Here is a 25810-nt window from a genome sequence, read left to right as displayed (position 1 = left end):
CTTAATTTATTCCGTGGCTGACGTTGAGACGGAGTAAGTTGTATATTAAATCGAGTTTTTCCACCCTAATCTATTCTTATGCTTATGATTGAAATTACGTAAGATTTCGCATTATAAAGTCATTTTTAATACAAATACACTATTTATTTTATAGTTGTTGTTTGTACATAATTAAAGGTTTGCTTATAAATGCACTATCTGCATGACAGAATGTCTCTGGGCTTCTAATTTGTTTTATGCATGTAATCGGCATGTAAGGCTCATTTTTTAGACTATTCTTTATTTCGCGATTGTTATTAATACATACTATATGCACTAAAAGGCTATTAGCATTTTATGACAAAATTGAGCTGAGTTTTACGGCTTGAAAATTGATTTTTTATCGGCCATCGATACTTTTCTATATCCTTATACGTATCTAAATTAGCAACACTTATATTACCTGTTGGAGAGACTCTGTACTATTGCAGTAGGAAGATAATTATCAATAAAAATGGAAACTTCCAATTATGACTTGTCCATATCCTCTACAATGGTGATGAACAACACTACACCTCTGCCAACAGCAGTATAGGACTATTTTTAGTCCTACCGGATTAACTATTTGTCCGCTGTTTGTAGTAAAATTAACGAATTGTACGAGAGTATTGAAAAATAAAGGAACAAAGGTCTTCTGTTTTTCAATCATTTTAGGAAATAACTCAAAATATATACACCATAAAAATGTATACGTTCCAATCATAGGCAATGAATATCCCATTTAACAAGATACTATCTAGTCCGTGGTTAGTTAAATCTACTAGTTATCATATCGGATAAGGATAGTTGTTATGACTTATCCAGGCAAGTTGCAAGTAGTTATGTTAAGATTAATATTATTTTATTTTATAAACGTTGGATAGTCATCAATAGTTGGTTATTATTGTAAGAATTTCCCATCACTAAGAATAAACCCCACGCGTATGTCATGATTTCACAAGAGATTGACTAATCCATATAAAATATTCTACCGTTCTATTACGATATTGTTAGATTTTGGATGTTCAAACCTAGCTATCTAATTGAACAGAGAGAGAGGAAAAGAATAAGACGTAACAATGATGATGTGTTGATTATCCTCTCTCATTTTGATGTCATGTGGCAACGCTTGTCTAGCAAAGGAGAGAAAAATCGACTTACAAATTGAAGTATGTCATGAAATGAACTCAACGACTACATTGATAGCCATAATAGCCTAAAATCTAAAGGAAGTCTACGACAATATTATCCTAGTCTTGAATAGTATTTCGTATACTGTATTGTTCTTTTCTCTGTAGTTTTGATATATCATTATTGTTACAGCCGTGAGAGTAGAAATGCTACGGATGTTTTTCATGGTGTGAATAGAATAGCAGTGGACAACATTTATAAAATAATCAATAATAGTTTATTTTTTACTAATCCGCCTACACAAAACCTACTAAAATTAGATGCTAACTTAGCCATTGCAGGATGTTGGACTCACATGAAACTCTTGGACATTTGCAATCCTGAGCGGAAAAAGGTTATTTTCCCTTCATTTCCTCCCTTGCTAAATATAATTAATAAGGATTACATCTCGATTCAATAAATAGATAGCCGTCATCGACAATGTATTAAAGCAGTTCAATATCGGTGTTGAAGAAATAATTGGATAGGAATTACAGTCTATTTATTTTTCAATAAGTTGATTTCTCTTCTCTCTTTCTCATAAGTATTCCTTGTATTGGTTACTTTTGAATAATATGATATATTATTTTTATTGTCGTCGTTGATCCTACGCTTAAAAATATAAGAATATATTGCTAAATGCATCGATCAATACTATACAGGCTAGATATAGTCTAAATATATCAAGATAATAGCTATCAATAGTCTAGACTTTGTATCATAGCGACAATTTCTATGTACAGGCTAAATTTCTTTCCAATCTATCGTATATAGATTTGTCTATACAATAACGACACAATGATAAGGAAGAAGAAGAATAATAACCTACAGTTATATTATTGTCTATCCAGCTGGCCTATTTTCACAGTTAGGCATGTTGATATCATGCCAATCATGATGAACTGAGATTGACTTAGCTACTCTATGTATACAAACAGTCCATAGACCTTTCGGCACGTATAGACTTATATAGATGTATGTATATATAAATATATAGTATCCTTACCTAGATGTACATATATATCTAGTATATTTATCTAGATGCATGTATATATAGCAAGTATATATATATAGAGAGAGAGAGAGATGTATAGATATACTCGTAAAGTATACATGGAACGAGCGAGTGAGAATGTTGAGGCTGTCGTCTTCGACTAGGGGTTGGTAACTCTATTTTAACATCTTCATAACAATAATCAAGAATAATAATTAATTAACATCATAATAGCCAGTGCTGATTATCCGTCAAGCTGTCATATTTTATATATTTCAGTGATTTTAAAAGAATCGACAGTCTATAGAAAAGCTGGAGAGATATTAATTAAGCCGATCGTAAAGTCAATCGGGCACCTAGCACAGTCTAACCGATCAACATCAGAGAGTAATCCTGGCAAGTAACAATTTTCCACAACCATCGCCATACAATTGAAAATGATCAAGCCAGAGTAAAATGATTGCTGTTAGGCAGATTCGAACTCTCCATTCGTTCTATCAGTAAGAATTGATTTAAGAAGGAAGCGATCATCATTATTGTTAATTGTCTATCGCAAGCGAATAAGTCTATTTCCATTAGCGATTATCCCAAGGGGTAAGTTGGACTATCCAGTAGCGATTCATATTACTGCTAGTTCTAATCCCCAATTTGTGTTGGCTGCTAGTAAATTTATCAGCTATAAAAATAAAAATAATAAAAAAATAATGTAATCCAATTCTAGGAAGGATTATCAAATCGTAATTAACCTTAGTCAATCAATCCAGATCATGGCCTTTACCGGATTAAATTTTTTAAAGCGGAAAAAGAAAAAATCGCCTAAGTATTCGGTCATGTTTGTTTGTGCAGGTAAATGATCTCGTTTACTTATGTCGACAATACGTAGGACATAGGAGGAAAAAAATTAAGTTATCATAGCATAATTAGAGTTGGTTATTACCCGTATTATTAATCGATCGTTTCATTTACGTCTTTTTATTTTATTTTTTTATCCGAAATGAAGCTTGGAAAATATCTTATTTTCCATATTCATCGTCTTAGATTATAATCACGCCATGTTGCTAATCTGCTTATAATGTAGTCGTGCAAATAACTTATAACAGCATTAAGAGGAAATTAAATCGACAAATCATCGATCTTTATTAATTTGATTAGCCAACTAACAAAAAATCCAGTTAAAGTTAATTTTTTATTCTATGATATACTGTAACCAATTAAGCCTACCATCATTCAAATATTTCAAATCCAGATACTCATTCCTATCGTCTCTATCTTTTTATGCATTATTATGAATACTTACATGTTCGATTTCGTGATGATTGATAATCGAGTCAATGAGCTTTCCTAAGCAGTCGCTATTTCTTTATATTTATGAACTGAATTATCGTTGGATAAAGTGGATAAATAACGTAGAAAAGCAATTTCATTATCCACTAGCTTGATCTTTGTATTCGATTCATACGTCAATGTTCACAAGTTTGGCTGCTCATCTACTATCACGTAGAGATTTGATCATCGCCCAAAGTTCTTTTTAGTTTGCTTTCCATATGGAAGATCTTGTCTCGTAGAGAAAATTTCCTTTTTAAAAGCAGAAAAAACAATCGTTTACCTTGCTTTATTATTACAGGAATAATAATACTGTAAAATATTGGAATAATGTACGTCTATTCCCAATACTCAATTATTCAACTGCTGTAATCATCGTGACTAAAATAATGATTTTTAGTAACAACTCTCAACTCGATTATCCCCTTCCAATAAGCATACAATTAATCATCAACACTGACAATTTTCCGAGCAAGACTAATATCTTTTCAATTATCTCTCTACTTGTCTTGTAAATTTCAAGTTATTGTTTCTATTTGTCATCAGCTATCATTCCCCAATGGCTGTACTTTTTAAATTGGCCTTTCGATAGCCGTGATATCGCTTTGCGCTCTTCTCTGTCTTTGTAAGAGTAGATTTTGATGGCAAAGATGTATTTACTTAGCATCGCCTACTATTACTTCTATTGCTAGAACGACAAACATGAGCTGATCATTTGTAGCGATTCTATATGAGTTCAAATTATATCAAGCTTTATTAAATAGCCAAAAAAATAGGAGAATCAGTAAGTTTAGCTTAAATTGTTAGTGATTGATAAAGTCCAACTTACGATTATAATAATAAGTGAAATTGTTGATTTAATACAGTACAGGGTTAGTGATGTAATATTAATAAACTAACTTGAATTTTATAATGATAATAATTCATGTAATAGAGACAAAATGAGCGTAGTCGTATTCTAAAGTAAGATAAATTTAGGGTAATCTTTTTCGATTTAACTTAGGAATCTACTCGATCCATTTTCGACTGTTTATTTTTATGGAATAGAGCATCGGGGTCTAAAACTCATCGTTGACTCGTATTTGTAACTGAACGTGCATAAATTGGCAACATTTTGATTTTATTTCCCTGCCCACCTACCTCAATCGATAATCAATGTCAACACGATGATGATCACCATCTAATTTCTATACCCTTATCTTGTTTATTAAACAATTTGTCTTGTAATGGTCATCGGATGATAATCAATGTAATGTCTGCATATTATGATATGTCTGGTGATGACTCATTATATTGACTTTTACTATGTTGTTATCCAAGATTCGATTAGATCCAAAATAAAATTGCTTCGTTTCTTTTTTGAATCCATTTTAGTTAATATCCAACGCTCTCCAATGGCCGAAGCGATCTTCTACCATTTAGTAGAACAACGTAGCGAATTGAATAAGGTAAAATAAATAAGGATTGCTTGATTGTCTTATTAGTATAATTATTTTTGCTATGACAATAGTTAACGATAATTTTAAGATGTATGGGGGAGGGATGAGTGCAAATTTTAAAATAATTCAAGAAATACATAGGATAAATGATTGAAATTTTCTACCACCATTGCAACTGTTATCAATGGCTATTTTGGTATCTGTTATAAGCATAGAAATTGTTGTAGTACTGCTTTGAGTCTAGGTAATGATCATTTGGTCTCATCGTTCTGTTTCATTTTCCTCTTTACCTACCAACTTATAGTTGTATTCACAATATACATAGACAGTCATTATAAAGTCTTTTAATTCCCATTCTTATTTCCGATTTGCTGTTATCAATATTATCCTGCATCCATGTCTAGTGTAATAACAAATAATAATATTAGCATTTTATTTTATCATTTGCCCAGTCCGTCTCTGTCTCATAAAAAATCATCACAAGATTTTATTTAAGAGGAATGCTCTATTTTTTTCACTGTACTATTAGGACTTTATTACGATAATATATGCCGATACAATTTTATTGATTCCATACTGCACATCTTCAGTTAGTTTATAGATTTAGGCAAATGATTTCCATTTTTTTTGCGCATTTAGACTTTTATTATGATAATCTATAGTCGGCAAATCCATTTCCTTTTACACTGTACTTCTTTTTGTAATTCACAAGATTTAATCAGCTCATGAATTAATTTTTTTCTTATACATTTGATGTCTTCTTGATAATCATTTTTTATCTTACCCTGTGCTGGGATTAAATAATATAGTGGGATATAGCTAGTTCTGGTGTTAGCTCAGAAGCAACTCACCAACAACCCGTTAGCCCATGTACAATTACCGTCCTCGAGGATAATCATATTAAGCCACGTCTTCATCCGTCACGAAAAGTAAGTATATCAATACAATAATAAACGACCAGCTACTACTGATCATCACATTTATTAACTTGGTACAGTATTCTTATCATTACTGGCCAACTAGGCCAAATAGTAATAATGTTATGAAATAGGTGTATATCAACTATGGCTAGCTGAATAATTAATTTTGAAAGATTAATATCAATATATTGTTTTCAACTTTAACAAAACCATAAATGCAGTCAATCGATATGGTTACGATCCATTGGATTATCATTATGCAATTATACTTTAAAAATTCTCAACATGTTATTGAGAGATAAAAATCTTTCCTGAATAATTAAAAGTAAAACAAACTCAGCGAGTGCATAACTTATATACTTAAATGTAACGGAACAATACTAATGAGCTTAAAGTAGACTTTCCATCACATAATAAATTTACTCCATCGCAAAGTATAGTTTTTAATCTATGTAAAGATTTATTAACTTGTGACGACCTACGTATAGTATTATCTATATAATATTATGTTAACTGCAATGATCTATTATTCGTTCATAATAATAGCTTTGCCATGATGATTTTAAACGTTATCGCTATATTTTATGCATGGATGAAGATAATTTAAGGTAAGCTCATAAGAATAAAAGAAACAATAAACTCGAGCAAAGCGATCCTTTCATCATACTATAGAAAGTTTGTGATCATGAATTACGATGAGTCCGTCGAATCAGATGAATTAATATTTCTATAGAAGTACATGAGGCTATCATGATGTTAAAATAAGAAGCAGGCATATCAAACATCAATTCAATTTTAAATTATTTGAAACTGTGAATCATCGCTATCTAAATTTCTTTACTGGATAGAATCCCAAAACAAAAATAATATCGAACTAGGTACTGAGACTAGCTAGAAGAACTTATTTTAATTCGAACACAATAATTTACTCCTAGCTATAGATTCAAATTATGACGGCTAACCAATAACTGTTTACCTCTCTATGAAAGCGTAGATAACACTATAAAAAAAATGATGCTGTCATATTTCCATTATAATGACTAGAAATGCATATTAAAGTAATTTATAAATTCTACTTAGCTGATCGGGTCTTACAACATCGATCTAGATATTGAGATTAGCTAGAAAACTATTTTTTAACTTAAACTTAATAATTTCCTCTGAAAAAAAGATTAAATTTATAGCAGGTAGTTCGTAACTACTCATTTTTATACAATTGTAGATAGCAATATCAAGAAATTTATGCTATCGTACCTAATGACTAGAAATATACAGTTTAAGGCTATAGTGATAGATGTATGTATATATATTACATTATAAAGAAGACCCCTTACCTTGTCTAAAACATCGATTATAACACCTTGAAAATAATTCATATGATGGTCTTTATACCTGAAAATTTTATTATAATGATTTATTATTTTAATTAACTCCTACAAGAAATTTTAAATCCCGCAAGCCTTATGACTAGTCAATAATTATCTGCATTCATAAATATAACAACAATAGTAATGGCTTTCAAGTTTTTGCCGCATTTTCTCATTAATGTAGACTATATTATAATGACCCATTTAGAACTAATTTATTTCTTTGTTTATAACAGCAATGTCAGCATCTAAGTGTAATTTAGACATTTAAGAGTAATTCTTCGAAATATTTTATGCCTAGATGACTAGTTGGCAATTATTTTACGTCTTTGTATAAAATAATCTTTCTATGTACGTATTACGTTTTGATTTAAGTAGTATGTGTTTATGAATGAAAATTGAGAATGATCTACCGACTAGACATAAACTAGATTATAGCGATCAGTCAAGAACCTTTTCCTTTCCAGTATAAAAACTTATTAAAGTATCCTGATATGTTAAGAAGCAGACCAACATTATTAACAATAATTTATTCCTTGATATAAATGATATCATAAAAATCGGTTAATAACTGTTTACATCGTTATATAAAAATAATGACAATATTATGAAATAATTTAAGTAGCAATTACCTGTGGTTGCAATATGCTCGTATGATAATAATTTACTCAAAGGTTACAATATAGCGACGAAGCGAGAAGTAGCGATGTACTTCCTTGCATCAGATAATGTCTTGAGTTTATTTATGTCTCAGTTGCATATCTACAGGGAATAATAATTTTTGCTCTTAGTAACTTTTAAAGAAAACCGAATAGAGCAGGATATAATTAGCAATTTTTGTAAGAATTTCCCGTTATAAGTCATCTTTATAATAAATGTCATGCAATAATATCAGAACGCTTTATGATATTATATTCTAACGATTTTAATATACTCTCATTGGATAAGCCTCACTTTACTTTTATCGATACTCCAATTATTTTTGCATGGCTATGGATAATAGCTATCTTCATCATTAATTAAAGAGGGATTGTTCATTACTGATCGCAGGATGACGATTAGTAATTTGATGTATCTGATCCCTTCATTTGGTTAACGTAATAAATACATGTAATCGAAAATTGAAATATTCCCAACCTTATTAAAACTTGGTATTATCTGCATAATAATAAATGTTAACTTTGTACAGAATAGAATATTTAACAAAAAATTATCCTTATCTCATTTCATAACAAATCTAAAATTTTGTTGAACATGAATAGTAACAATTCACATTTGTTACGCACATCTATGTCTGTATGGGAGAAAGTTTTTGAATTTAGCCTTTACCCACTGTCAATAAATAAGAATAGTTCTTGATATAATGATGTAATTGCTAAATTATTTAGTTTGGTCTTTCTTTGTAACTGGCTTTGTTGTCGTTGAATATATGATTGAGAATGTCGATTGACCCGTAGATATTATTTTTACTGGCTTTAATGTTATATAACTATGCGGCCATTTAATATAGATATTAATGATTTATATTTACACATATATGATCTAATATTAGGTTAGCTAAGGAGAAATTACCACATGGTTGTAAGGCGAAAGTTGAATTATTGGGCAATTACGATCCTAAAGGAGAAAGAATCGTTGTAGATCCTATCTTTGACTGTAACGACTGGAATGCTTTCGATCCAAATAATCCAGCTATTATTATCAATCCTCGTTTGGTAAGGATAATTAACCATACTATAAATTGAAATTCCCTAAGATGATGATTAGTAAAATATTTTGTTACCTTTCCTAATCAAAGTAGGGAATTTAACATAGATTTCTATAGTTCAGTAATGATAATAATTTCTTAATCATTCGCATACAGTTGAACGTAATTTTTGAACTATTATAAAGAATAAAAATAACATTGAATAAATATTTTTTGTTGAGTAGTAAAGTATAAAATACAAATTTGTTCTTATCCAATTTGGGTATCACTCTGTTTGTTATTTGTATTGAAAAAAATTTATTATTTTTTAATTACTGTGTTAGGGAAATTTAAGTGATTACGAGCATGTATTTCAACAATGTTGGAGATCTTGTAATACATTCTTAGACTTTGTTACTGGACAGAAAGCATAAAGGGAAAATACTTTACGTATGGGTAGTTATGATCAGATAAAAGTACGCATAAAGGTCGATTGGACAGATTTTCAATCAGGTTTTAATTGTTATTTTATTCTGTTGTCAATTCATTTTTAAATGCTTTTCTTCATTCTACTGTGTGCATATAGGTACATACCCTAAACAATTCTTTATTTATCTAAACAAATATATACATACAGTATATATGTATTTCTATCTATTTATACGCTACTAATAATATTGCATAGTAAATTCTTTTTCTCTATTTTACATTATTTGCCTGCCCACAGTCAAACAAGTTACGTAAATTAATGTGATTTTGTTGTAGCTGGTTCAACTCCCTAAGATTAAAGTGGGATTGAAAATATTTTGTTTACGGTGTTTTCTTTCTAAAAATCAGAGTAAATTCTTTTTATTCAATAATATGTTAAAATTAGGCTAACCATTTAGCTTTAAGTTATTATGCAAGAAATTAAAATTGTATATATAATCCATAAATTTCGTATAGTATACTTTTATAGAGTTATTAGTACAAGGTTAGCGCTTGCTAATATACTATTAAGTAGAACTATTGATTGAAAGTGTTCACAATTTCAATAGGTAAGACATTGATAAGAGTGTTCAAATATTGTACTAGTAAAGCTTCAGTACGCTGATATTTGTTGTTCTTAAACTTACCAATATCTTTCATGTGGCTGTATCTCTTTTTTACTCCTATCCTGTCGACTGAAAACAATGATATATATATGGGATATCTTTCTCATGTCAATCTAATTGTGTGATGGTGTGCGAATAGGAAAACTATCAATTAATATAGCGATTATAATGCACGGTAATATTTTATTCGTTGAATCGTTATGCCATGAACGATATCTAAATTGTTTATTTTCGTTATATACCTTCTTAATTCAATTTTTTTCGCATCATTTTCAATTGATTCTCTTATTTTGACTAGGATATACTAATTTGCATTTGTTATCAGAATTGTATTAAGCATAGAGTATTTCGTAGTTTGCAGTACAGTCTGCACTGTATTAACCATCTTAATTAGAATTGTATCGTTCATGGTCAGACGCAAACAGTGCGATCGCTTTAAGGAATCTTTTGCTTAAATAAAAGACTTCTTCACTCAGTTAACTCTGCTAACGAAGATTGATTTGTATCCAACAGAAACGTTTGCTCTTCTACGACGGTATTACTTCTGTCATAAGTGCATATTAAATATATTACATGCGGTAATCGTTAAATGGTATTATTCCTAGTTAAAATTTGTTCAAGACTGAGTTTTTGCCACTAAATCGGTATCGCTCAATTTAAAAGATTTTTAAGATCAAATATAAGTAATGCTGAAATGCAATAAATACTCTGACTACATACAGACATGTTGCTATTACCAAATATTCCTTCGTAGTTACAAATTCTGCAATATACCTATTTTACGACAAATTATTTCTTTTTTGTAAGGCCTTTATTAGATACTGTTGATGTGTTGGAAATAATTTATCCGCGTATACTTGGTAAAAATATTTAGTTGTCATCACATCATATGCTAATCAATATAAATGAAGTTTTACTAATTATCCAACGAACTAAGGGAGTAAAAATCGGACAAGAAATGGTAGATATATTTAGAACGTACAGTATTGGAAGATAGGCAAGTTATACAGCATCATGTAATTTTCTCTTTACCCCTTAATAGACCAAAGGCGATATGAGGGCAGAGTACGTGTACTTTCAGGAAAAAAATTCCACAACTGCACAATATGAGAGTAGCCGAAGTTTTTTTATTTACATTACATAAATACATACTGTATATACGTGTACAGTATATCAATTAATTTTTCGTAAGGGTCGAGAAAGATCATTTCACGCATTAATAGCACCAGAATCACAGAATCACAATTATTAGCACAATTTTAAAAATTTACAGGATAGACATTACGTCGAATTGCATGAATTAATTTGACTCGAACAGCACACATTTAATGCTGTAATAAAGTTATAAAATTTCTTGGGGATAATAATGCGAAGTTAAACATATTATACCGTACAGCAATTCAGAATTGTGAAATAATACAATGAGAATGAGATTATTGAACATAAATTCATCAAATATACTTTACAGTTTTATAAATTGAACGATAATGTCACGATATAAAATTTATAATATTTCTTATTAATTTGTTAGACATAGATAAAAGATGATTCACATTCTATCAGTTATTATTGCTTGGATTTGGTTTCTTAAGTAACTGGATTTTAGGCGGTTTGATCGAAGCTTGTGTAGCTAAGGCTGAATTTAGCCTACTGGCAATAGCGCTCGTAGTGGTGGTAGGTCTCATCTGACTGAGAGTCGATCCTAGATATTTATAATTATAATTAGTTCGCATTCATATAAAATAATTTGAAAATAAATTTATCTACGAAATTTTTTTCGGTATGTTTAACGAGTTTACCCGTAGAGCCCTTATTAGCACCACTATTGGATGACTGACTTGATAAAAATTCGCTTATCTAAGAACAGAGTGATAGTTGCGATAAATACTATTATCTCATACAATTTTTACACAATCTGTAATATAAGTACAGACTTTAGCTTCAAAGCTTAATGTTCCCTTGTGAGAAGGTCGTTGGACTGCAATTGAGATTCTAGATCCTTGATTGGGTACTTGTTTATTCTCGGTGGATATTTGACGAGTTGTCTAAATCAAATAAATATCAGCTTGTTAATTGAGAATCGTGCTTGACACATATTAGGAGCACGTGTGGTATGAATAATCAAATCAAGATATAAGAAGAAATTAAGCATTTACTATCTATTACTATCTATTAAGAAGATATCAGTTAATATTTTCATACCATTTCTTTCATCCTTTCCGAGCAGGAAACGCAATACCATACACCTCTTAAATCGCTAACATCTTTGTCAGCAACAGGAGGACTATGGCAACTCTGAAAGTTACGAAAAACATTGTTATTTAATTCTACATCTACCTCAATTTTTGTGGTGCCAGTCACATGATAGCTAACGATCTGTCACATCATTTTACGAACGAAGTGTACAATTACTTTGGAACTTATAAAATGGGCCTCGACGCTATACTGTACTAAGAGATAATCATTTGTTCAATTATCATAATCAAGCCCGTTCCTTTATTACCTGATGATATCTGGTATGACATTCTTCACATTCGACTAGCTGATTACCAGGATTGGAGTTTGCTTTTCTAGAAGGTAGAAATTATCTCAAATTAACCAACCCGTATACTTCAGTGAACGCCCAGCCTGCTTAGTAATCGTGCTTAAAATCTACAATCGAAAGCTAGTGCTGCAGTAGCTGCATTCAATTTATTCACTTTAGACTAGAAATTAAGTTGCCAATGGTGTGCTGAGGTCTTTAAATAATTTTTTTAATTTATTATAACATACTTGCAGACAGAACAAGATGATCCCCAAGTTAAATCCATATGGACTGTACTCTTTCCTTTCATGCTTTTGTCATCAGTACGGATAGTAATATCCTTCGATTTGGAATCATTATTGGAAATGCTTTGCATAGTTGGTTTTCTACCAATGATAGGAGCTACTGTTGTTTTTGCGCCCCCATAAGGTCGTATCATAGGCTTGTTCTTCATTTGTTCGCTATACCTGCTTCCGGCAACGGTAACTTTCCGGTCCTTTCAGAAATACATAGATACAAAGGCATACGAGTGTAAGGCATTAGCTTAATTTTGACCTTATTATTGTTACTAACTAAAACAACTATCTAATTGTATTAATAAATTGAGTATATATACATTTAAAATGACTTTTTACAGGAGTCTCGGCGTCATAGTAGTAAGTGCTGACGGGTGCAACCATTAATTTATCAATAAACTATCACTATTTTTGGAAGCTATATTTTGCATTTATATGCTGTCATTCCTTACTGCATTTTGAGTCAATTATTTATAATTGTACAAAGATTCTTATCGATCTCGGTATCACAATAGTACGTGTATACGTATGGCCTATCAATGTTCTTTTCTATTTAATCAATTTTGTACTTAATGCTGTCGTGCTCATGTATGGCCCTTGTATACAATGTTTGCTATTAATTATGCACTTTTACAGAAATGTCCATTAAACATTTTTTCAATTTTAAACACCAATACATGCGTATGTTTGTACGACATGCATTCTTAAGTGTTCAATCCCTAGTTCGGTATTGCATAACTCTGATATTTATTGGAAAAATCAGTTCAAACGTCGCTGTCATCAACATTGGCATAGTTGGTTTTACCTCAATGCCATTCATATAATTTGTATTTTATAATTTTGTATATACGCGTATATACTGTATAATATAATGCTGTATGTATACAGTATAATAACTACGTATATATATATATATATAGTATATATGCTGTAATACTGTATATATATATATATGTACAGTACCGTATGTTATACAAATAGTTTGATCGTGTGCGATTGCGTAGTTGATAGCAATCTAATGAGCTCTTTTTTAGTGGTTTACATTCAATCAGTTAAAGTTAATCATTGCAACTGGATGTATCAGACAGTAGAGTGCCATAAGAATAGGAGCGGCATGTCAAGTGTACAGTGTACAGTACGTCGTTTACAGTATAAAGTACTGTGGCTAGGTACAATGGTTCGCCAAAACCACGAACGCGGCATTGGAAAAAAAATTTTTCTTACCTTCTGTGATTCCATGGCTTTAGCATTATTGACTACCTCCTGATAGAGCTGTAAGAGTTGATCTTTTGCATTTTCATTTTTCGAATGAAGTAGCTTTAACGCCTTGACGAATTGAGGATCTAATGGTATGGTGTTCACGGTAGCCATAGTGTGGATACACTAAAGGCCGCAATGGTACACTGTCTACGTCTTAACGTGATCGTTGGCACTTTGACACTGTTGAAATCTCGACGTGTTCATTACATTTGTACCGCGCAATGGAGCACAATGGAGCTGACCCGCAGTTTGAGTTGCATTTGGTACCGTAGTGTGACTTTACAGTACTGTACTCCATGTTTTCTGTACCGGTACCAGTAGAAGAAGGTACAGTACAGTACGGTACGGCACTTCACTTTTCATCTTCTCGTCACAGCACAGTACAGTATATTGTATTGTACAATGACAGTGTCTTGTACTGTACTGTACAGTACTGTACTGTACAGTACGGTACGCATCTGGTGCTGACACGGTAGGAAAGGACAGCTGGATAGTGTACAATTACTGTACGTATCTGGTGCTGATACGGACAGAAAAGACAGCTGGGCGGTGGACCAAAAAATTGTGTTAAGATACTGTACAGTACAAAGCACCCCTTAAGATGTACTGTACACTGTACTGTATGCACAGTACGCACACTCACTCGTACACTTTGTACAGTACTATACACTGCAGTACAGTACAAGTGTACAGTGTACAGTACCAGATTCCATGAGCTCACTCAAGAACTAGCTCTTGGCTCACTCAGTATTGGATAGCACAAATTGAAGCTTCTCGGTATCCAATCACCAAAGAAATCATGGCCAAACATTCGGTTTTATTTGTATGCTTAGGTATTCTGAAAATAGGATTAATATTAACCAGCTATTGTAGAGTAGATTGCTGAATATCCGCCCATTTCTGTCTTGCGTTGACTGTATTGTTGTTCGACCATTTGCACAATCTAGCTGCTGCTTCGATGCTACTATTATGAACAAAGCTGCTCAGTTGAAGTATTTTATACTCGTATTATGATTAATTAACTTAATTAATCGTTAGTGTACTGTATAATATATACATATAGAAAAATGATATTAGTACAATTAGTTTGCAGATTAGTGTTTTTCAATGTTATGCCTTACATGCATATTGTACAATATATCGTATACTGTGCTGTATACTCTACCATATGTATTCTGCAGGGATTCCATTGAAATGCATGTATTAAGACTCCAAATAAATTAGCTAACTACACACGAGTCCAGTGCTCAGGTTTGCGCAAATAAGATCTGCTATAAAGTATCACTACTATACACCATACACAAGATAACATTGATAGATGCTACATAGGCAACAAGTAAATTGAGATCGATCATAAAGTATTTACTACAACGTCTTACACAAAGAGGACATTTTATTGTCTATGCAATAGGATGCGTACATAGTTAGCTAGTTCAGCTGGTATTGATCCTTGACTTCCCTTATTTTCAATAGATACGGATCCGTTATGTAAATTATAAATTTTTTGATTTTTTGCCATATCTTGCTATTACAGGTAATATTTGTCGATCGACAATGGCTGAGGGTATCTTTATCAACCTAGTAAAGGAACGTGGCATTATGAATGAGGTTGTAAACATATAAAAATGAAGAATGAATCAGATCACTTTAAAAAGGAAACATCTTTGATAGACCTGTGATGCAATAGCGTTCGTTATGCTCTTGCTATACTCGTAGACTAATAGATACTACTTTCATTTTTGTCATTTCTAGTAATCCATGTAAAATCTTACCACTTCATTTCAGTCCACGTTAGATATATGCTTTTAACACATAAGGCAACGGATCTGAGATATCAAACAAGTTATTACTGTATATTTATACTGTATATTAAGTTGAATTGAAATGTACTTATTAATAAAATATCTCTTAACTACATGAAGTTGCGAAATACTGACGTATCTCAAGTTATTGTATAAAATTTTTATAAATTTTCTGCTTTGTACGAGTATATTGTGAACTGCGTGATTATAATGTTAGAAACGTGCCATGCTGTTTAAACTCATCACGATAACATAGATATACTCTAACTTACCGCAAATCTTTCAGTGGGAAATTGGCAGTGCTGCAACATCAACATATGAAATTGGAGAACCACCTGATGATAGAACAATGACCGTACTATCGCGTCATAACATACAAGATTATTCTCATTTTGCTAGACAGGTCGATTTTTCTTCTTATCCTTAAGTACCCCATTATTTGCATAATTACTTCGCGAGTAACTGCATCTGTCAAATGAAATCTATCTTGCTAACACTTTGATAACAACTTTATTATCGTGCTCTTAACAGATTCGTACGGAAGATTACACAAAGTTTGAGTTTATCTTTGGTATGGATGAGAGTAACATCAGGTAAAGTTCTATTTGCAGTTGTAATAGCCGTTCTAATGTTAGGTAGATTTAATTATTAAGCTTTTTTTTTGAATGCTTAAATACTATAATATCAACTATATGACCATGCTAGTAATGGCATAATATTCACATGTGTATAAGGAAAAATTAGCAATGGCCAATGCTATGTTAGCAAATTAAAATTGTAGAAAAGAAGGATGTTTAGTAGCGTAAAGTAAAATGGTTTTGTTATTTGACTTAATACTGTAGCGTGGTAATATTTTATATACACTGCTATTTTATGCTACGTAGAAATATAAAGCACATGTCCCCTCGAAATTCTACTGCTTCTATCAATCTGCTAGGAAGCTTTAGTGGAGATAAGCAGAAAATAATTCAGGACCCTTATTATGTAAGTCGTGTCATTTAATTCATCCTGCTTTTACTATAAATTGTATTTACCCATGTCTGGACTGCTTTTGAGTGTTAAAAACTAAAATAACTACTGATAAAGTATCATATAGTTAATGTTCCTGTTGACTTTCAATTTACTAACCATGGCGTCTTATCTCATTTTAGAGTCATAATTTGACTGCCTTTGAAAAAGTTTATGAGCAGTGCTTGCAATCATGTAAAGGATTTTTAGATCACGTTTATCAGCAAAATGGTTGATTAGTTGTATGAATGTTAATGTTCCTGTTTGGAACTTCAAAGATGTCTAAACGATTTCTTTTGAAGGTTTAAATTGGACATATTTTGATCTGTGTACTCGTATTTATGTAAGTTTATTATGTTCATTTCTAAATGGCTATAAAGTAATTATTATCCGATGCTTGGTAAGGCTATATTTATTCTGTATACATCATCTCACTGCAACAATATACTACAGTGCATTATGAGATCTAATGTATTGATCGTAATTTGCTATCATAACTAATTTGCCTTTGAATGAATTGGGTATAGCATTTGATTATGATTTAAGGGTATTATTAGCTTTCCTATAAATGTCGCAAGATACTTGCAAGTTTAGGTTTATATTGCATACGTTACGTATTGCTAGACTAAATACTGCAATTGGATTGCGTAATCTATTAGTAGGTGCAATATCAAACAGTTAATGTGTCCTATATCAGTTTCGGCTATTGCTAATGACTGCGTACATCATAAAGGCAGTGTTGGTAGGGAAGGTACTGTAATTGCTAAAGCCTCTTGACTACTTTCGACTTATCTCATCAAACGATGCCATCTATAAGCTCAGCTCCGATGTCACCAAAGTTAAGAGAATAAGTTAGAAATTCTTTTAATAAGGTAAAACCTCAATCTCTTCATACAGCATTTACAGGAGTTCTGATAACAATTCATACTGTAGATAAAATTTGAAACCGTAGCACATCATACAGTATTTTGTACTGTTTAAACCTAATTTTAAAAAATTATTTTAAAATGCGTGATAACAAGTAATAATTATTAATTAACATTTAACAAAGGTCATGTAAGCTTATATTCATAGTCATATCAAAATCTTCCATTAAACACTTTTCTGGATATTACGTCCACTTATGATCGTTTACTATTATACAATGGTTACAAAATATTGAATGAGTCGCATTGACCATAATATCGGGGCATTAAAAGAGTCACTGTTATATGTTCTATTTCACCCATGATTTACTCGCGTAATTAGTATACGTAATTATTTATAGCTAGTAAGGTCTATCATCCAATTAATTCAGTGCATATAGGCAACATTACACGCTTGTCGGGATAGATTTGTTTAACGTAGTAAGGACACGTTTGTAGGTGTCTTGCTATGATGCTGGTATCATCAATCTTCCAGCCACTAGTTTGTGAACAGGCAGTCGAATACTTCCATATCTGTATAACACATATTGCAAGAAATATTAACATGTCAATAGGTGTTAATAAAGACGGCGTAGGTGCTATCAAATACTTCAAGCCAAGATAAAAAGAAAATATACTTGATTACATTGAGGACGCTTAGCTTATTCCTTACCTTGCGAGCTATTTGCCATTTACAATTCTGTGCTTTCTCCCATTCTATAGCTACGGTACCTTTTTTTACCAACAGTAATGAACACATTTCTCTCATTTGCCAACAAGTTAGGGATAGATTGTACATAGAATAACTATCTAAAAGTAGTAAAATACGTTCAATGACTTCATCTGGCAAATCTAACATTGGACAGTATTGTAGTTCCGTCCCTCCGCGCGTATTTTTACTTTCAACAGAATCTCGCCAATATGTTGACTCTTTATCATAATTACGTAAAATATATGAGCCCAATTGTAAATCGAGACCAATTTCTCCTGCATTGGGCTTTAATACACTACATAAAAAGGGGCATCCATATTGTGCTAGAGGGCATCTTTGCTTAAACCATCCACTAAGTTCACATTGCGTTTGTGTATGAGAGAATTTAACATGTTGTCTATATTCACCACGGCGAAAGTATTGATTGCAAGATAATTGAAAAATATGTTCTTCGTTGTGTAGTCCCGGCTGTAGATGTAGTCCAAGGAGTACACCACGATTTTTCATGCTGTTAAGCATCCAGTGAGCATTCTTAATATGCTGTACTCTATTTACAGTAAAATCTGAATATCTTGGACCTCCTAGTTTACCCTCGTTGGCGCATTCAGGGCTAATCGCACTATCATTTAATTGTAGTGCTGATAGCAATTTCTGTAAATGGTTTAATTCCTTACTTTGCAATCTGGTCGATTTATTTAATAATTCGCTTAATTGTTGCACCATTTTCGGTAGTAACTGGATTAATTTATATCGTTCTACTTGTAGCGTACGATCCATAAAAGAGCCATCTGTACTCTTATCTTCATGCCCAAGATGTATGCTGGTCTTGGCATCAGCAACCAATCTTCCATCTTTCAATTTAAGCGTTCTGCCATTTGCAAATATATTGTTGGCTTTAACATCATGTTGAGATCGACTTGCAAATCGCAATTTTTGCTGAATCTCGTACAAGGCATCAATGTTATTGAGTAATGGAAATAGATCTTCTTTAGCGAAAGTTTCATCTTCTATAGTTATTTTGCCTTTTTGCTCGATATTCAACATTTGAATCTGATGGATCATATCTACACAAAGTCGCGATTGTATTATACTTTCTATAGCCTCATTACTTCTTTTACAATAATCATCAAACCAGCAAGCATGTGAAGAAGAAAATCGACTTTTAATAAGATTTTCGAAATCGATAGATTGACTATTCTCATAGAATTGTAGCAATTTTTGTTGATCGCAAAGTGCAGCCTCATAATCGATTTGACCCAAGACATAGGGTGGATTTATGTCACCAGTGTTACACCATGTAGGACATCGACTCCACTTTTTAGAGCAGTGAACGATACTGGCAGGACATACTGTTAAGTGTTGATTTAATCTACACCTTGGCATAGTTTGAGGACAACCATAGTACCAATTTATGCATTGAACATTTTCGTATAAGCAAAGCAATTTATGTTCGGTTAATTTACACGCATGAAAGCAGGCATTGCATCCGCTATTATTGCATTGAATCATTTGGCAATGATTCTTGTGTTGACAATCGATGAGGATACAAGTGAGACATTGCGGATGCTGATCTATCATTGCTTCATGTTTAATGCTATCCATAATAAATGAGCGTCGGCGTAATGCTGTCGACAACGACAAGAATGAAAATATAAAGTTGAATTTATTTATTACAATTCCTTATTACTATGGGCTACAAGAGCTATACCATATTATCACTTCGGCATCTTATCATTGACCTCTACAACTGATAAATCGCTCATAATTCCTCCTCACTAAGGGAGCATCAAACACTTGTAAAGGTATTATTAACTCAATGTATGTAAATCTCCACTTTTAGATCATAAAATTCATGTGCGATGATGCTCAATTGTAACGAATAGAATTACGATCTAATTTTGTGGTTATGAGAGGAGTTGTTAGTACTGCAACGATAAACTACAAACGATTGAATTCTTTCTTTCATCTACTTCATTTGATCATCCATCCAAATTTCTACCATTGGAGACTTCAGAAAGCCCATTGCCATAGGTTGTTTGCAACAGCGATGGATTCTTCTTCTATGTTAATGTCGTAGCTTGAACGATGTCCTTGTAAATCTAGCCCAAAAGCCTAAAAACCACCGGTAGATTAATAATTATAATCGGCCTTCAACTAATTAATATTTCCTCGAATTATTCATGAATAAATAAATAAATTCAATTCAATTAGATTAATGATTCATCTCTATCTAGTAACTCGTACATCTAATATTGTCTTAGAATAACTATAATAATCTCGCTAACAGGGTGTTTATTAGCAAACAGAAATTATTCCTAATCGTGAGGCAGCAATTTGTTTATCTAATTGAATTTATACTAACCACTTGTCCAGTCGATACTGACCTATACGGTACTCAAGCTTGCAGTGTTTATAAGGGGAAGACTGCAACAATGCTCTACTATATGGCACGGTAGCTGTTCAACTACTGTGCTGTACTGTAGTGAGTGATTGACTATTGCAGCGAGGAAAACTCGCTGCCATAGTGTAGGCGATAGAGTAGTCTGTGATAGAAGTACGTAAGAGGAAGAAGCTCTCCTCTTACTGATTTGGTTCGATCGAGACTCTTGGGCTTTTAGATAGCTGTAAATGATCCAATATTCCATATACAAGGCGATGTTTAGCAATCTGTATCGTTCAATCCGTGTTATAGTGACCCTGGCAGTTATCATGCGACAATAAACTGATTTTGGAAAGTGCGAACATTTTGAGTTCTTAGCATATTTAATTTTACTACTGCTATAATGCAAAATAATATTGACGATGCTTATATACAATTCGTAATAAATTTCAAAAATAAATTCATTTTAAAGTAGGGTTATCCCCATTTGGATTCAGTACCATTACCAAGCTGACCAAAAGTCAAGTACTTAGCATGATTACTTGACATAACATCATTAGCGATCTATTTTATCAATTTGATAAATTGACTTTCCTTGACATGGAACAGTGCAGAACAATATTAAATACTTTATGATATCCGTAACGAATAATAAAAGATGGAAATCCATCGTGAATGCCATACAGTAAGAAGCAGCATAGATGTGCAGGTACATGAAGTCGATCACAAAATAAGGCATACTGGAGACGAACACTTAATTAAGTGTAAGACAATTTTTATTCAGAGCTTGCGATGACGAATGTTAATACATACAATAACTATACAATCTACAAAACGAATCGATTTATACCTTGCAGTGATATAGATTTGTGCGAGAGTTGATACAGAAGTAAAATCGAGCACAATAAATTATCTATTACCTATATTACGATCGATCATCAGTCTCTTTTTTATCAGATTAATTAATTATATAGTACACATAAATACAAATTGTTTTTCTTTGATATGCTATTATAGACATCGTTAATATATTGCAGACACAGTTACACGAGTCAGCTATCGCATGGACTTTATCGGTAGCCTAATGTAGTCCAAATATGTTGTAAAATTATTATTTCGTCCAGCTTACTTTGGGAATATCGTAGTGCTCGGTCAAAGAGTCCAAGTATGCGTTCAATTGCTATAAAGTGAAACATTCAGGTACAATGGTTAAGATTATGTAATTTAAAGAAAAGTTAGAAAGCAAATAGTCGAAATTCTTAAAATGGTAAGCCAGCAGCATGTAGGCAGAATCGACCAATTGAAAATCTCAACAGTAATACAATCAATTCGTAGCCTAGAGAAACTAGCAAACTCGCGTATCTCTTTCTACAGTTAAGAAAATTTAAATTACTAGGATCTAGCTGATAGGTATAGTCAAATGAATACACTCGTTCTAGGCGATTGTGACAAGATAACACTTCCACTCGTGTACACGTAATACCATACCGCATAGTCTCTACGAATATAGCAAAATGGCATATTGACAAAATGCTCTCAATTTAATGTACATCAATGATTGACTAACTCGTCAATTTTACATAACGGGTATACCGGTATACAATAGCTAATAATGTAAAGCATATGATATTCATAGCAACTACTAATACAATTTGACTATTTTTCATTGAGAGGATATTATCTTTATTGTTACATTGCGTACCTCAACGCGTTGTTTATGGGTCTTGGAGGCCAATTTTTTAATTTTTTCAGATTGCTGTTATAGAAAATAAAAATATTGACTTATTTATAGACCAGTGGATTGCTAAATATGTTACAACTATTTTATGGCTAGATACGATTTACTTCGAGCGACTTAAAAATGCTACACAGTCGATTGAATTAATACGGAAACTGCAACAGCACTCTTGCCAACAACTACTTGTACTAGTATAACACTGATCAGTGCATGAAAGAACGTCTAATCCACTTACATATTGTATAGTTGTTTAATACTATAAATATGTAATAGCTATAGTCTCATTTAGAAAAAATATCTTGAGATTACGGAGAGGAAATTTACCCGTTTTTCTTGTATCTTGCGGAAAGCTAATTCAGCTTTAGTCCTTTCGGGTGAATAACTACCTTGATCAGCATTCTTTTCTGCTGTTTCTTGGTGCGATTCTTCTTGACGATCCTTTTTCTTATGTTTTTTCCTATATTATGATGAATTAAAGTTCTCTTTCAAATATGATCTAGCTAAGTTTCGTTCATTCATATCAGCTTGGTCGATCAATCATTGATGTTTTTGCACTTGCGTGTGTCTTAAAAAATGGCACCATGGTATAGTCGTATTCTATTTGTACAATAAGTACTGTGTATTACCATCAAACCTGTTCCACTGAGAATGTATTGACTAAGAAATGAGGGATTGCGATAAACTACCACTAATAGACTACAGCACTACAGCAGTAGACTATTGCAGTAGGCAAAGACAGTTTACCTAAACTCCTACATCAATCAAATATCAATATGGCAAAAACATCCAACTACTGTGTTTCAACCCAACTAGTAGCATGTGATATGACTGTCATTTAACAGGCATCTTGATTCAATCCATTTCCCTTTCATAGCGATTCAAGAACAAGAATTCAAATACGAGCTAAAACACTTACTTCTTATTCTTGGATGAGCTGGATTTTAATTTTAAAGCTGTAGGAACGCATTCATAAGGATCAGACATGTTGGTAACCAGATGAACTTGGCGAGTAGGATATAGGTGGAAAGCCGCCGAGCAGTACAGTACTATTCAGCGATGTGTACAGTACACAGTACTATGTACTGTATCTATACTGTACAGTGTACAGTCAGTAGTACTGTACAGTACAGTACTGTAAGTTTATCGTAGGAGAGGCTGGAGAGCACAGCAGTCGATGTCGTTGCTGATGGCTTCTCTGCAAGCTGGTTGATTCATTTCAACTTCTACTGGGATTTTCGAATCAAATACCTCTGTTGATTTGCCTTTTTAATACTTATTGATGTAGTGGATGAGATTATCCGACTGTTATTACGCCATGGAAGAAGTCAAAAAGAGATTGTTACGCTTTACTCAAACCCACTTGTATAAAAAACTATTCGCCAGAGATAATCATGAAGTTGGTGTTGCAGCTGTTTTGGTACCGTTATTCTTTCAAGGTGATCAATTGCAAGTGATATTAACTCAAAGAACTGAGAATTTATCATCGCATAAAGGCCAAGTGGCATTTCCTGGAGGTAGGAAAGATCCCGAAGATGAAAATACTGTAGCTACTGCACTACGTGAAGCCAATGAAGAAATTGGTTTGCCTTCCAGTCATGTCGATGTTGTTACAACGCTATACCCGGTGACTTCCGTCAATAACCTCAAAGTATACCCTGTTATTAGTTTTATCAATCCTCACTTCGAGATGATATTGAGTCAAGATGAGGTTAGCTCTGCTTTCACTGTCCCATTGGAAACATTCCTTAGCGATCACAATCATGAAATGGATAATATCATGCATCGAAGACGAAATTATACTATGCATTCATTTAACTATTTCGATTCAGTCAATGATCGTCAGTATAAGATATGGGGTCTAACTGCTGCAATACTCATCCAAATCAGCGTAATTGCTTTTAATCGTGAACCAGATTTTGTGAATCACCCACAATTACGATTCAAGACTTGGTTCTTACCTCGTTCTCTAGACGACGATGATTTCGATACGAGCAACCTCTAGCATACTCTTCAATTTTAACATAACAAACACCAGAAAATTTGGATTTTGATTTTATACAGTATATACTGTACGATTACAAGCCACAGCGTTAATTGATCAACAAGTAGTTTGGAGTACTGTACACTACTACTTTCAAATGACCTGATATCAAAAATCGAAGAATTTTAATCATATAAAAAGACGGCTATTGAAACAATACGCTTCTGTCTATCATAAATTGAATCAAAATGATTCTTATTATCGTGATATCTTTCTATGCAATTACAAAATGTACTATTTCTGTGATTGAAAGCTTATAATAATTAATGAATTGAAAATTGTCATTTATCTCACCTATAAAAATAGGTGTCAGTTGATGTTAATCTTGGATTACAACAAATCAAAGTCCTTGACAGTATCGTAAACCAAAATACCATTTAGGAAAGAGAGAATGGGAAAACTGTATATCTTGAATGAATTTATTACTCAATTTACATTTATAACGTACTACCATTTCTAAAGTTATTGTTAATTTTTTTATTTATTGGAATACTGAATAAGGATAGTTTAATTCTTAGCCAGGTTATAAACAACAGACTAATTATATAATTAATGAAGCAGTTTCAAGCATTGACCCCTACATACAATCTAAATAAACACAGTATCGATTATTAATTTCTATTCGTACCCTATGAATGACACCGATTTTGATCGTATTACTACTACTACACTTTCCGCTAAAAATCATACCAGGCAAGAAGGGAACAAAACCCTGTTAGATACCTATTACAAATCTGAATTTGTAACGACGAAAACTTAGAACTACTATGAAAACTATATACTACGAGTTCACTGTGAGGTTTGTCCTCCTATACCTACAGTACGATCCTAAATACTGACCATCTCCTATCGTCAGGAGGAATAGTACCATCACTAGTCTCCGGTAGACAAAACTGAACCCAAACTTTATTGAAAAACAGTCAATTTATAGTAAATTGGCATAAACAGTAATTATATAATTATCAGTTTACAGATAATATTATAAAACTATGCATTCAAAAAATGAGTAACGTCATAGATAGTGATATGTTATCAGACGTAAATAAGATAAGCATTTTATAGGAAAAGTCACTTCGTGATAATATCTTACTTCTTTAACTAATGCATCTCCATTTATAGTTTAATTGCTTAT

The 25810-nt window shown here is 32.4% G+C and overlaps 6 protein-coding genes across 6 annotated transcripts; 3 read left to right on the top strand and 3 right to left on the bottom strand.

Annotated features, from left to right (window-relative positions):
- Positions 1-2949: 2949 nt before the first annotated feature.
- Positions 2950-9352, top strand: TRIADDRAFT_51969 (uncharacterized protein; the record flags this gene model as incomplete). The annotated part of the gene is made up of 6 exons (XM_002108690.1): positions 2950-3028; positions 4880-4953; positions 5754-5873; positions 6411-6472; positions 8784-8946; positions 9263-9352. 6 exons carry the CDS (start codon positions 2950-2952, stop codon positions 9350-9352), a joined length of 588 nt encoding a protein of 195 aa, XP_002108726.1.
- Positions 9353-11571: 2219 nt separating this feature from the next.
- Positions 11572-14203, bottom strand: TRIADDRAFT_51968 (uncharacterized protein; the record flags this gene model as incomplete). Its single annotated transcript, XM_002107915.1, has 7 exons — positions 11572-11714; positions 11812-11869; positions 11947-12057; positions 12215-12307; positions 12516-12582; positions 12785-13032; positions 14057-14203. The coding sequence occupies 7 exons, from the start codon at positions 14201-14203 to the stop codon at positions 11572-11574; spliced, it is 867 nt and encodes a 288-aa protein (XP_002107951.1).
- A 1443-nt stretch (positions 14204-15646) lies between these two features.
- TRIADDRAFT_51967 (uncharacterized protein) lies at positions 15647-17138 on the top strand (the record flags this gene model as incomplete). The annotated part of the gene is made up of 5 exons (XM_002108689.1): positions 15647-15700; positions 16181-16297; positions 16426-16487; positions 16779-16878; positions 17046-17138. 5 exons carry the CDS (start codon positions 15647-15649, stop codon positions 17136-17138), a joined length of 426 nt encoding a protein of 141 aa, XP_002108725.1.
- A 1044-nt stretch (positions 17139-18182) lies between these two features.
- On the bottom strand, positions 18183-20121 carry TRIADDRAFT_51966 (uncharacterized protein; the record flags this gene model as incomplete). Its single annotated transcript, XM_002107914.1, has 2 exons — positions 18183-18341; positions 18481-20121. The coding sequence occupies 2 exons, from the start codon at positions 20119-20121 to the stop codon at positions 18183-18185; spliced, it is 1800 nt and encodes a 599-aa protein (XP_002107950.1).
- Positions 20122-21376: 1255 nt separating this feature from the next.
- On the bottom strand, positions 21377-23621 carry TRIADDRAFT_51965 (uncharacterized protein; the record flags this gene model as incomplete). The annotated part of the gene is made up of 5 exons (XM_002107913.1): positions 21377-21463; positions 22029-22079; positions 22602-22655; positions 22962-23094; positions 23554-23621. The coding sequence occupies 5 exons, from the start codon at positions 23619-23621 to the stop codon at positions 21377-21379; spliced, it is 393 nt and encodes a 130-aa protein (XP_002107949.1).
- A 454-nt stretch (positions 23622-24075) lies between these two features.
- Positions 24076-24555, top strand: TRIADDRAFT_6614 (uncharacterized protein; the record flags this gene model as incomplete). The annotated part of the gene is made up of 1 exon (XM_002108688.1): positions 24076-24555. A coding segment is annotated over one exon (480 nt), but the record flags the coding sequence as incomplete, so codon positions are not given.
- Positions 24556-25810: the final 1255 nt, after the last annotated feature.

This window comes from Trichoplax adhaerens, genomic scaffold, assembly GCF_000150275.1.
Source record: "Trichoplax adhaerens TRIADscaffold_1 genomic scaffold, whole genome shotgun sequence".
NCBI lineage: Eukaryota > Metazoa > Placozoa > Uniplacotomia > Trichoplacea > Trichoplacidae > Trichoplax > Trichoplax adhaerens.
Note: the sequence above shows the minus strand (reverse complement) of the source record. Positions and strands in the feature narration are given on the sequence as shown.